General features: G+C 37.5%; 1 protein-coding gene across 4 annotated transcripts in view; it reads right to left on the minus strand.

Moving 5' to 3' along the window:
- UNKL (unk like zinc finger) overlaps positions 1-14,317 on the minus strand; it is a 57,670-nt gene that overhangs the window by 23,804 nt on the left and 19,549 nt on the right. For 2 of the 4 annotated variants that reach the window (XM_059826191.1, XM_059826189.1), the window contains exons 8-9: positions 12,363-12,445; positions 715-777 (exon numbers count right to left, since the gene is read on the minus strand). In XM_059826191.1, the coding sequence (XP_059682174.1) occupies positions 715-777; positions 12,363-12,445 (146 nt within the window). Of the gene's footprint in view, positions 1-714; positions 778-2,988; positions 3,178-12,362; positions 12,533-14,317 lie in introns of all 4 variants that reach the window. The other 2 variants (XM_059826190.1, XM_059826188.1) reach the window with 2 other exon arrangements.

Consider the following 14,317-nt stretch of genomic DNA (forward strand, 5'->3'; position numbering starts at 1 on the left):
GACAGGCTGAAAGACTTGGGGTTGTTCAACCTGGAGAAGAGAAGGCTCCGGGGAGATCTTATAGCAGCCTTTCAGTACCTGAAAGCAGCCTACAAGAAAGCTGGAGAGGGAATTTTTGCAAGGGCAGTAGTGATAGGGCAAGGGGTAATGGTTTTAAACTGAAAGAGGGCAGATTTAGATTAGATATTAGGAAGAAATTCTTCACCATGAGGGTAGTGAGGCACTGGAACAGGTTGCCCAGAGAAGTTGTGGATGCCCCCCTGGAAATGTTCAAGGCCAGGCTGGACGGGACTTTGAGCAACCTGATCTAGTGGAAGGTGTCCCTGCCCACGGCAGGGGGGGTTGGAACTTGATGATCTTTAAGGTCCCTTCCAACCCAAACAATTCTATGATTCTACAATGATTTTCACAGAACCTAGAGCTGGCTGCCCAGGACCATGTCCAGACAGCTTTTGCACACCTCCAAGGACAGAGATTCCACAACCTCTCTGGGCAACCTGTTCCAATGCTCTGTCTCACATGCACAGTAACAAAGTATTTCCATATGTTTAGATGTAACCTCCTGTGTTTCAGTTTGTGCCTGTTGCCTCTTGTCCTGTCACTGGGCACAAATTTCCCTTAGACTATGTTGTAAAGTGCCACATAACTTTGATACTGCATTAATAAATTATCAAAAAGAGCAAAATATTTACAGCATTTAGCTTGTGGCAATACCTGCTTGTTGTCTTGTTCATTTATTTTCTGCTGATTCTCAGATGGGAAGCTTCGATGCTTTGCCTGAAAGAAGAAAAATCTCTGTAATATATGAACTTAATGAGTCATTGCTGTAAAATATATTATTAGTTTATGAAAGGTCAGTGGCATCTCTGTAATGGTATCTTCAACAGGCTGACTTCATTTTTCATTTCCCTCACTGCAGTCCCATATGGAGAATTAAATTTTAATGATCATAGAGTAAATCTACATGGAAAAGGAACAGCAGTTGCAATTGCTCCACTTATATGCATAATTGAGCTCATGCAAGTTATTTCTGGTCCAAAAATTGAGTAGCCATGTTAGCATTATGCTTTGACAGAAATAACATGTCCCAAATGCTCACCAGCTGGGGAATACTTCTCCAAGAGGCTGGTGGGATAGAAGCCTGAGGTAGCCAAAAGTTTGAGTGGAACTGCCTAGATTTTCCCTTAAAGTGATCATGCTACAAATAACAAAAAACAAAACAAAACAAAACAAATTCAAATATAAGGGCAGATTTTCTTTGAACACCATTTTATAATACGGTAACTTTTGAAACACATGAGAGATACTTAAATAAAAGGGAATTCTAAGCAATTCTTCTTTGCCCACTCTGTTCTTGCAGAGCAAGATCAATGGATCTCTGTTCTTTTCAGGCCAGTAATTTTCAGTGACTTCCTGAATTGCAGTAAACTCTGCAAGGTGCTCTCTGTCTCCTTAGGAAAAGTGGTTCTTTCTGCTGCCTTTGAGCAGTCTTGTTGTGTCTGTTTCTTGTTTCCTTTGGGAGATTCCTAATCTGTCTTGCAATGAAAGCTCCCTAGCAGTAACAACTTGCCTCCTCTTTATATGCCTCCCACCACTCTAGGTACTGTTTTATCAATTGCGAAGTCCATCACTGCTTTCTCTCTAGACAAATTCAATGTGGCCCCTAAAAGGCAAGCACATGACATTTTTGCTGCTGAGACACGGTCTTTGTAGCAGTACATTACTCGCTAATTGTGCCCAAACCAGCAAAATAGATCTTCACCAATGGTTACATAATATCTCAACTACCACTGCCTCATGTCCAGAAAGCAGCCATTTGATACTGTAACTGCCTTGCTTCCATGACATTTGATCAATGATCACTTGATGCCTATATTGGGAGATGGAAATCTTTTCTGTCACAATGACCAGCTCTCTAACTTATAGTCTGTTTGAACATGTACATGTAAGAAAGCAATCCTGCCTGAGAACTTTACTCTAGAGTAATGATCTTGCCATCACCTACAACAAGTTACCATTTATAAAAACCACTTTCCTTCCTTTCATTCTTTTTCTGTCTTTTACTTCTGCACTTCTCTGTGCATCTCAAGTTATAGAAATCAAGTCTGACAAGTCACAGGTTTGCAAGAAGGCTGATCAGCTTGGCTGCAGCTTATTTAAATGTGCCATTGGAGCTCTTTTTTTTTTAAACAATTAATTCCTTTCTGACAACTTGTAAGTGGCATCAATATTATAACAAAGCAAAAAAAAATTTAGCTTTAACAGGTAAATCCTGGGCTTTCAGCTTTTTTCTCACAGGCCAACAGAGCCGTGTCATACCCCTGAAAAATACCAGTCTTCCCTTCTCCCAACGGTCTCTAGCATTGCCTGTTTTCTCCCCACCCCCCGACTAAAGGATTATAACTCCTCACCAACTTCAATTTCAACCACTCCCCTCTCATTGCTAATGCTACAGATCTCTCTCTCTCTCTTCAAGAGGCTTGTTATATTTTATCATCTATGTCTGTCTCAGCAATGAACTTGTCCAAGGAGAGAGGTAGCTGCAGGTGGGAGAAGAAACAGACTGAAATTAATCAAAAATTGGAACTCATAAATAGTATCAACAGCCAGAAATTAATGCATCTTTTCACCATCAATTTTCAACAAGAATTAAAACTGAATCCTACCAAGTCTAGCTATGATTTTTTTTTCCATTGTTATCTTGCTCTGTTCTTGGCAACATGGGCTCGAAATGACAATCACATTTCTGCAAAGTTACAATTTACTGCATGTCAGCTGAGCTGCAGTGACTGTTTGCATGAGTAGTCTTGGCCTGTGACAACTGTAAAGTAATTTGATGCAGTTTAGCTCACTAAAAAGAGGGTTCCAAACTCTGTGTTCTAAATTATCAAAAATCAGTGCTGATACACGAAGCAGACAACATTTTCTGCTGAATCCAATTTAACTTAAGATTGCATTTGTACTTGTAGACCCATATTATTCACATACCTGATCTTCTCGTTCAAAGCCTGGTGCTTTTGGATAGCTAGGTGTTGGTGAAGAAACACCTGATGTGCTAGACTCAGAACACAAAACACCATTTGCTAATGATCTCTGTCTACAAAGAGGTCCAAGGGGTGATAAGGAACTACTGCTACCACAACTTGATGTTACAGTTGGACTTGAAGAACAGGAAATCTGTAGAAGACAGAAAACAGTGTCTAATATACTTTATGATGTTTTTTATGTTTACAGCTATAGTCTCCCTCTGTAACACAATCAGTTGAAACTATAAATTAATTTCAGTCTTACGTAAATACAACACTAACTTTGGTTTATTTGTATATATTTTTGGTATCAGCTTAAAAAAGTAGCAGATGACAAAAGTAACATGAAGCTATTATAAATATACAGACTTCAAAAGGCGATGCATTTGTACGCACCAGAATATAGCCTTTTTTGGTCCCTATGCACAAAATGAATCACATGTGGAGATTATTCTACTTAATGGATATTAACTTACAATAAAGCAATACTTGCTTTCTGATAACCCTGATTTCCATTCATTCATATATTTCTTAATTTACAGTTTAATGCATTATACAACATTTTGTTCTTTTAAAAGAACTCATCTGGATCAAGCCAAGCAGTTCAAAAAGAAAAAGATGTGTAGAATCTTGGCAAAAAGCATCTCAATGCTTGTTTATAAATCTCAAAAGGCTGTTTTCTGAGATTCTTAAATATTAAAATGTTTATTGATTAATAAATGAACATTTTAATATTTAAAAACATGACTGAATTTATAATTTTTAGTTCTCCTCTACATTTTCCAGGGAGTTTTAAACTTCCAAAGTAAAAGGCTTAAGCTGAAGGTACGATCTACCAAGTAGGTCTGGGTAATTTTTTTGCCAGAAGTGCAATTCTGATCAACCTGAATTTTATGAACTCACGTGCCAGCATCCTACAATAATATGTCTGAGTGGAACTGTGGACATTGCTTGTTTCTACATTTTGTGAGTAAACTGTTCAATTTTGTTAAACTAGATTTATAACTAGACTCACAAAGGCAGTATGGAAATAGTGGCATCCTACATTTGTGCCTAACAGCCCAATGGTGAGAACACTCAGTGATGATACGCATTTTAACCCCTTCTGTGCTTGTTTTGGAACAGAATCTGCCAGCTCTCAAGGAACTGAACTAGTCAATGCAATGGAGTGAAATTCTGCCAAAGTTGTTTTGGTTTGTTTAAATACAACATACACACTGAAACAGACAGGCTAAACAAGAATATAGTTTACTGTTAAACACTCAATTTAGGGTTAACCCTAACCCTTAATTTTACTCTATGCTCCAAAAAATGTGAAAGTATTTTAAGCAAATCAGGATTTTAACAGGAGACACCTCTCTCCCCAGAACAGTATAACCTCAAAATGTCCCTCCTGACCAGCAGGAACTGCAGATTCAAATTCCTGTAAATCAGGTAGAAGATAGCCATGAACCTAGATGAAGTCTTAACCCTGGACAGAAAAAAAACACCTCCAACAAATGTAAGCCCTATAGTTGCTGAAGATTTGTCCTATGCCTTCACTCACTCCTATCCCTACAGAAAATCTCCCGTCATGAACCTTATCTGTGTGGAGTTCTGTAATTAGATTGCTTCTGAAATCCAAAGACAGCTTCTCTACACAACAGCCTGAAATGTTCATATGCCCTGAGAGCTGACAGAAGTAGAAGAGTGGGCACCACAGCAAAAATAATTAAATTGATAGCCAAGGTTTACTCAGACAAAATTCCTTCTGAAGTCAAAGGCTGAAGAATTCATGTTTTGACCACAAGCTTGTTACAACTTGCAACGTTTCTCCTTCTGTTACAATTTACTCTAAAATCCAAACCTGAGGATTGCCCCTGTACATGGCAATGCTAAGTTTGCACATTTTTTCAGCTCTAAAATACTAAAATCCTTTCTTTATGCTAGAGAGAAAAAGAACATAAAAGGACACGGGCAGGAAAAAAAACATTGCTTGTAAGTGAAATTAAAAACTTTTCTTTTTTTGTCAATAAAAATATGCTAAGGTATTCAGTTCCATATCAAAAGATTTTGAAAGCTTTTTATGAATAACATAGTTACATCTTGTAAGTACACTTCAAAACATACTTCTGGCAGCACAAGGCTGCTTAATCCAGCAGACAAATATGTAAGATAAAATGAAGGCAGACTAACACACGAAGTAAGATACTAATTTAGATAAGCTACTGACTGAATTTAAGGATGAGTTCCCTAATCTGCACAGAATGTTTCTCAGATGCGTATTTCATGACCACTCTTTCAGCTAGGCAGGCAACATAGATTATTTTACTGACACAGGAAGTTGTACATCATGGTTGCTCCCCTACAGTGTGACCTAAAGAAGACCAGGGGAAAAGGGAGGAAGGAAGATAGCCATTATGGATTACTTGTCCTGGATCGCTACCTGCAGACAACAGAGCCCTAAGTGGGGAACGATACCCTTGTTCACTCAGAAGTACCGGGCTTGACATACAGAGTTACTGGCCAAGATCAGATGATATCAGGTATGTAGACCATTATAAAGACCATAAGGTGCCACTCGTGAGCCTTCTGGTTACAGTAAGTATTAATGGTGGCATTAACATATACATATATATATAGCTGTAAGCATTAAGAGTTTACAATACAATTTTGTGTAGCTTTGCTCTGAAAAACTAAACTAAACAAAAACAATTGCTCAACCCCCTAAGATGCAGGCAGCATTATCTGATTACATTCAGGTTTAGGCTTTTGGTCTTCATCTCTGAAGAGTCCACCAGGTTGACAATAGACAGAGATAGCCTCTACTCTGTCTTCTGTAGTTTTCAGAAAAGAGAAGTTAGTTAAGTTTTAATAACTGAATTACACACTACCACATATTTTGTGTGACTCAGCTTGCAAAGAAAACACAAAGAACTCACACAAATAAAGCAGGAAAAGAAAATGGGTCACATAATATCTACAGTAGGTTAAATACACAAGCAAGAAAAAAAATAAAATTCAAACCTAGACTGAATTTACAAGGCAAATACATAGAAAAAAAATCACTCTTTTTGGTCTGAAGTTATTATTTGGAATTTATTCCTCTCTATCTCCTGTCTGCCCCTATACTGTATGTTTATCCCCCTAATAAGAACGTAAGAAATGTCCTGTTGGGTTAGACCCAGGCTAATATCCTGTTACCAAAAGAGGCAAGAGGAGATGATATTTAGGGAGAATACCTGATCCTGGTCGTTATCTATGGTCATCAAAGATAATTCTTGAGGCAGAGAAAGTAAATGGAGGATTTCTCAGACCACCTCCCTTCCCTCTGTGAGAGACTCCTCCAGGTCTGGTGAAGATTCTCCAGCCCAAAATGTCAACATTGATCAGGACCCTCTTCCTTTTTGGCCAGGCTTCTAAGAAGCATCTCCTCTATGACTCAAGGCTAGGTGGACTCCACAGAAAAACCATGATAGATTACACTGCCACTCACATGACAAGAAATAATTTATTCTCAAATATTCGTTCATCCCTAATGGCTTGGCTACAGTATACCCGCAAGACCACTGCTCTTGTATCTCTCATCTCTCATGCTCTTTGCACAAAGATACAAAGAACATCCGAGAAATGTCAAGAAACCTATCACTAGAAACAACCATGCAATTTAGTGCAGTATTGATGCCAAGATGGTGAGTGAACATGTATTTTGTATCAAGAGGGTCTTGTGATTCACAGTTAACATGAAGTCAAATGTCAGTACTAACATAAAATGAGTGTAATATCAGAGACAAAAAGAGTGCAATAGGGGGGAAGGGAAACTATCAATGCTTACTTTTTGTTCCTCAGTGCTGCAGAATTTACATTTTGATATCAGTGTTGGCATGAACGGCAATGTCCTCAGCACTACTGACGCTAGGAAAATCTATTGCCAACTGTTAGTCTTAATATTTTTTTTTTTTAGGCTTTTTCTTCTTTATTAAGACAGAAGCACAAACGACAGAAGCTAGAATTCATACAGTTGCCTCAACTCTGGAGGAAGCCTTCAACATGATCTTTGGAAACTGCTCTACAAATGTAACTTCAGATTTGTGGTATTTGATTTTCTGAATGTGGGATAAAGAGGCCCAACAGATTTAAGTACTCTTCAGGAATGCGTCCCTCCTAAAAATGGAAATCTGCTATGCTGTGTAGTCAAAGACATAAGCACAGGAAGGCCACAGTTCAACCTCTAAGGATTTAGAGTCTACTTTAATTAAAGACCAGTATTTGGTGACATTACTTACTTTGCAGAGGCTCAGCTGTAAATCTTCACAGATTCATTTTTAAGCTTCACTAAACACTGCAGTTGAATACATTTCAGATTACCTCTCGCTTTCACAGAGGTTAAAAAAGAACAATTTTTTCAATTTTTGCATCTTTGCTCAAGGCAATAGGAGGAGGCCTGAATATTTCTGACACACCACAAGTCAGAAGATGACGAGCCTGCCTTAATAAGGGTCACATCCTCATAATGTTGTAACTGCACAGACCTTGGCCTCTTAGATTCTTACAAAGACACCATTTGTCACTGTTCTTCACCGCAGCTAAATTGCTTAGAAAAAGAACAAGTGATACCTTCACGTAGAACAAGTGATACCTTCTTTCCCTTGGTTCTTGCCTACTCTAGGCCTTTGCTTATAGCTAAACTTCTACAAAGAAAATGAGGAAATTTATACCAATAAAACTAGTTATATATCCTATGAAAATAGCAGCTTCTTGAGTTTCTTGATTTGCATTATATTTTGTGGCTTTAAATGTGCTGTTATATTGCCTACATTTATGGGGAGTGGAGGGGAAGATGACAGGAAGAGGAAACATGTAGGTGTTTTTAATTAAGCTGTAAAACTAATTCTGCTCTGAAGTAACTTATTTCCTTCCCACGTCCCTCACTGTCTCAGAACACTAATTCCACAGTAAAGGAAGCATGATTCATCACCATTGTTCAGACTCAGATTATGCACATGTAATCAAACACAGTTGCATTATCACAGCTTAATGATCTATTATTTACGAAGTAAGTGTCGTAACTGATCATGTGCACACAGTCGAGCCATCTTGGTTATGAAGTAAAACAGACAACTTGAGGCTTAATGAAGGCAGCAGAATATTAGCACTGAGTCTGCAATCAGGATGAGCTATGAAGGCACATAATCTTCACCATGACTGAGCTGACAAGCACTGACTTCTTAACTGTGCTAACTCGAATGTGTGATCAAGTACTTACACATCTTTGATAAACTTGATAAAACAAAGGTGGTGCTGGTTATCCTATCTTCATCCATTGTGATCAACATAAATCCTATGCAAATATTCAATGTTTTAAATACCTCATGGACTCCGGGCATAATGACATCATGTCCAACATTTCTATCCTTTTACTCTTCAAAAGGAAACTATGATTTATTGCTCTGAGCTTAGAAGGGCTAACATAAATATTCTATAATTGATAAATGCAATTAATCTTTGACGTATCTCCTATTTAATCTCCAGAATAAACAGCAAGTTTTCCTATTAATTTTGCAGTGTCACAAACTTGAACAATATTTACAGACAAATTTTATCATACAGCTAGGCTGTTGCTCTGTATCATCACCTAACTTAGGCATACTGCAGTTAGGTACCAGTAACAGAGAGACCTGATGTATGGAGAAGATCAGCAGTATAATCCTAAAGCATGACCTGAGCGTGTTTTAAGGAGATGTGATAAGATTCTTGACATTTTTTGGCTGAAAAGCTGCTCAAAAGAATATGCATTTTGTATTGAAATAACAACACTGGAAAGCTGATCAACCAGATAGAGAAAGCATATAAAGCAGCAGCTATGGCTATGGTTGCACACACAGAGACAGCCTAGTTAATCCAACTCTCATGGCACTATGAGAAAAACAGACATAGGAGAAGACCATTTGGGTACGTTAAATTGCAATAAATTTGCAGGATATAAATGAGAACAGCTGAAATGAAGGGATGACATTCAAGTGAGGCAGAAGTTTATGGCTGAGAATGATGCATATGTATGGCATGCAGAGGACTGTATGCCAGCGAGATTATTTTGGCAAAGGTGACTGAGGAAAGGGGTAGATAGCCAAAGTGACTGAGGAAAAGGGGTGCATAGCATATTGGATGATGAAACATTACATAGCTGAAGATTCATGGAAGGACATGCAAGGAGTAATGGAAATATGAGTAAACATGAAAAAGTGGTAACATAACCAACTTCATTAACCAAGTAGGACATCAAATAGCTGAAATATGGACCAAGCTATTTCAAGACTTGTATGCACGGAAATATTCAAGAAACTTAGTCTACTATTATTTCCCATAACCAAGGAGTTCAGATACATGAATTTTACCAGCACAACGGAAGAAACAATAAAGAAAACCCTCTTAAAGTTTAATAAAGAGTGAGAGAAAAGAAATTTATGTCATAAAAAAAGGAGCAGTAGGAGAATGTGTAAAAAGGAGTGTTCCTTCTGGCAATTAGATGACACTGAACAGAGCACAAAATAATAGTAATGGTTAAGAACAAGCAGTAAGAGCTGAAAGTAAAAGTTGTTGTAAATGCAGCTCCCAAAGACGACGCATAGGACTGGGAAAAGGATGAGTGAATTTGTTGCTACAAAGCATACAAAGACTCCAAACCTTACTTAAGACACTTCACAGCTCTGATGCAATATGAGGAAAAAATGGGTATGCCAAGAAAGCCTATCTAGGACATGCTAGAGCAATGCAACAAAAAAGAAAGATAAGAGATGAAGAAAGAAAAGATAAGAAAAGAAAGAAAGATAAGATGGCAAGTGTGGAGAAACAAGTAGTACTAATTGAAATGAAAAATTACAATTAAGGGAAATACTGTACCACATTGGGTAAACTGCATTGTGGAGGTTAAATGCATTTAGATGATACAACTGGTGGAGTACAAAGCAAAGGGAACTGCAAAGACAAACTGGAGAAAAACAGTACTATCAAAGATCAGGTGAAGTATAATGTTAGATGCTTCAAACCAGAAGGCAAAAGATGGGAGGTAAAGAAACATAAATGTAGAAGCTCTCCATGAAAACTGAACTCACACTTACCAAAAAAGGCTGGAGAGCAGATTATCTCCTGACTGAAATGTTAAGGAAAGATACAGCAGAGGAATGACTGATGACAACCCAACTAACAAGGCAACTTAGATGAAGACATAAGAATACAGTATAGGTAAGATAAGAAGGTATATATTTAAAACAGTTATACAGCCTCCCTCACTATCAACCTGGATCATACAGAATCTTAATGGACTCATTCTTCCAATTACATTTATAGATAGGGCAACAGTATTACCACATTCTAGAGAAGGGGACCTGAGCAACTTGCTCACAAAGAGGAATTTTATGATCCAGCACAGAACTGAGTTTAGGTCGCTCAAGTACTGTATCATCCTCTTCCTCTAGAAGCAAATAAAACAGTAGGATACTCTCCCAGCATACTATAACAGGGAATGCGGGAGAAGTTTTGGAAGATGAAGATACAACAGAAGAGAGGCATAGAAAGTCTAATTTCATCATGATAAAACCCACTAAAAGTAAGTTTACTCAGGGCCAGTGTCTGACAGTGACGAGAATGAAGACAAAGGAGAGGACAGAAAGACAGACAGCTTACTGGAAAAGAGAGAAAAAACACAAACCACAAATGTAAATAAGTGGCTGGGATATGGAAAGTAGGGGGAGGGAGGAAAACAGACTGACTACTTAAATACTAAAATCAAGCCGTTTACAGCAGATGGAGAAAGTGAAAGCAAGCAAGCAACAAAAGTCAAGAATTAAACATGGAAAAACAGAAAACCAACCTGCTAATGAAAAATCAGGAACTGAATATTCAGAAAAACAAATAATGGAAGTGCATCAAACAATGCTGCAGGTAAGTAGTCAAGTGAAAGAAAGACACAACATTTTGCCAGACATCGGAAAAAAGGCGGCCACTTGCAATAAAACTTCAAGTAGAAAGTACAGGGAAGGGAGTAGGGTCAACTTTTCCATTTTCACACTTGAACACTAGTACACGCGGAGACTCACTGAGCACGGAATGGAAAATGTACACATGTTCATCAGACTCCTAATGACTAACAGAAAAATGCATGTATATGGAAGACGACTCCCCATAGCTGGAAGGCATGTTAGAATACTTAGTGTTTTCAGCTGTACCTAAAAGCTAAGAAGCTTCTGGGAGAAGAGATGCATTTATAGATCTCTCCTGAAAGCTTCAGAACCTTAGCAACAACAAAATTAGCTTCCTAAATAAAAAGGCAGACCCTCTCTCAGAACCCTTCATATACAGAAGCAGATTTCTGCACTGGGAACCTAAGATAAAACGTAGGCATATTGCTATCTCTACTCTCAATCTACAGGACAGCGATATGAAGCTACATGAAAGAAACGCAGGAGTTTTAACAACTGCACTGTATCTTGGCAATTCCTTTTAAACATTGTTTAAAATATGTCATTTTAGCTGGTTTCTAACCAAACAATATAGATCATCAGTGCTGGAAAGCTAGAAGTTAAAATTCTGAGAGTAAATGTGTATGTACATATACCTCTGCACTGTAAATGAGGTAAGAAAAATGCAAGTCAGGAGAGAATAAGAGAGGTGTCACTATTTCTATATATTATTTTGAAACAAATATAAAACCTAACAGAAGGATCTATTCCAACTGATACTAAAAGGAAGATAATAAAAGCTCTGCAATGTATCTTTCTCCTTCCTCTCCCCCATCCTTAACTGACAAAATTTGCTAACATAAACTACATTTATCACCCTTGTAATCAAACACCTTTCTACTACCAAACACACTGCATGTACTGCACCACTGTAAGAAGCTTTAAGTATAAAGCATGTTCAGGAAGGACAACAATTCATTCCTAATGTTAAAAAATTAGGGCAGAGAAGGGGGCTGGGATCAGGCAAGATCTTCCATGAATGAAACCTTTCCTATAGAAAAAAAGAGACATATGTAAATTAAGCTGTCCTGTAGTTGTATATTTGATTAACAATGATATTCCTCACTGTAGCATTCAAAATACTGCATCTAAAGACAGAAAACAAGAACAGAAAACACAAATAATACACAGTTAAATCAGGTGGCAAGGGCAGACATTCCATTTTGGCTTACAGTACCAGTTAAAAATATTACTGCCTGATATTTACTACAGCTGTGTTTTTTTTCTCTTTTGCTGAAGTACAAAGAAATAAAAAACAGACGTTTAAGTAGTAAAATAAACATTGTATATTGGCACAGTGATTATCAGTAGTAACTTTTCCATAATTATTTACACTTACATTTCCAGACTGCCCACTGCTATTTGTAATGCTGTTTGTGGAGTTAAGACTGCTGCTCCATTCATTTGCAATTCCTATGCTGTCTGTTGAAAACAGGTGAGCGCCTGGCTTTGATTGACAACCAGTTTGCAGTATGACTACATTCATGGTGTCCTCTGTTGAAGGAATCCCCAACAAATTACACACAGATTTGATACTTAGCTGTGTGAATTTAACAGTTACATACCCACTACCAAACACAGCACCTGTCACATGGAAACATCAATCACACACAAGAAATCTCCCTCTTTTTCTTTAAATATAAGCATAAAGGCAAGGTAAGAATAATATAATTCACCATTATGTATTTGTGGCTACTAACAAATGCGATATTCTTATTTACTTGCTCCATCAAAAATTGGTGGGAGATAGATCAAAATTCATGTATTTAAAGTATCCTAGATTTTGCTTTATTTTCCAGAATCTGTATCATACCAGTGTTTAAAAGACAACATTTTTAGATCTCCTGACTGGAAAGGTAACAACGGCATCATAATCACAGGGTTCTTTGTTTTCTTTTTCCAGTCTAGAACAAACTGACTTGATCATAAAACAATTTGAAGAGAGTATGGGACTTGTACTATTTAACTTAAAAAGGAACAACAACCTTTGAGCAAGTTCATTATTAACTTATATGTAAATTGTGACCAGTGACTTGTTAATTTTCATACCAGAAATTTCAGCTCAAGGTAACTGAACAATTACTTCGCAATTCCCCGAAGGTTACTTTGTTAAACTATTAAAACGTCTTAGATATTTGATTCTTTAAATGTGCAATACATTAAGGAGATTTAGACTTCTAGTTTTACAGGCAAATGATGAGTTAACAAAAAATGTTTACCTTAGTAAGCAATTACAGTTAATAACATTCCTCACCTCATAATCCATGCACACGAGACATCAAAGTAAGGAAGTCAGGACTGAAAACAAAATCTCTAAATAAATTCTACAGGTATGGCAAGATTTTTTTTCATCTCTAGCTGCTACTGCATTTCTGAAGGGGTAATGATAAGCTACAGTTAAAAATCAAATTTAAACATTTCTCTGTACTAGGAACAATAAGTAGCTCTGATAGAGTGTACGGAAGTACAAGCCATAGTAGGAAACAGAATGAGTATGAGATTTAGACACCTCTCTTCAGTGGGATAGCATAGCTGAGGATTGTTTCTAATGATGTGGGTTTTTTCTAAGTAGCATTTGACGTATCACAATTCCACGGCCTTCTTACTGTACGGTCCAAGGCTTCACCAAATATTTCCACTATTGTATAAATGACAAAAATAGGGACGTGTCTCACAAAAGAAAAAGGGAAAAGCTACTACTAAGTACCACTATAGACACAAGTCCAGTCCAGCCACACCCAAAAAAAAGAAAAGGAAAAAGAAACCATAGGGATTGCAAAGATGATGTCACTAGACCCCTGCTGTTCTTCCTACAGAATGAGAGTGCAAAGAACAGTTGGGAAGACATAAACAGATGTGCTGACTTTTTGTAATTGACTCTCACTGTCACTACAAATCATCTCATTGTATAGGTGCTTGCCCAGAGCAAGTCCAGTCAGCCATCTTATGTCCAGTCAACCCTCACATGGCCAGTCAAACCTCACAGTGCTCTAGGAAAAGCACTACCTGGTTCATGCCCTCTCTCTTAAATCCTCATTAGCTTTTTTTCCCTGACACAACCACATACTCATCCAATATTCTATAAATGAGTGTAAGTAGTCTTACCACCCTAAAAGGGTAGTATAAGACTGATTCAAAAAAATTTCAGAGAGAAATAATCTGTCCTTTCTCTTTCCAAGGCATTTAGGGAGAATAGCATGATTAGTTTTTGCTATTCTGCTTATTGATAGTAAGTCAAACACATTAAATTCAGAATGTGTGCTTCTATGTCATTCTAATTTCTTCCAAGAGTGA

This window comes from Gavia stellata, chromosome 18, assembly GCF_030936135.1.
Source record: "Gavia stellata isolate bGavSte3 chromosome 18, bGavSte3.hap2, whole genome shotgun sequence".
Classification (NCBI taxonomy): Eukaryota; Metazoa; Chordata; class Aves; order Gaviiformes; family Gaviidae; genus Gavia; species Gavia stellata.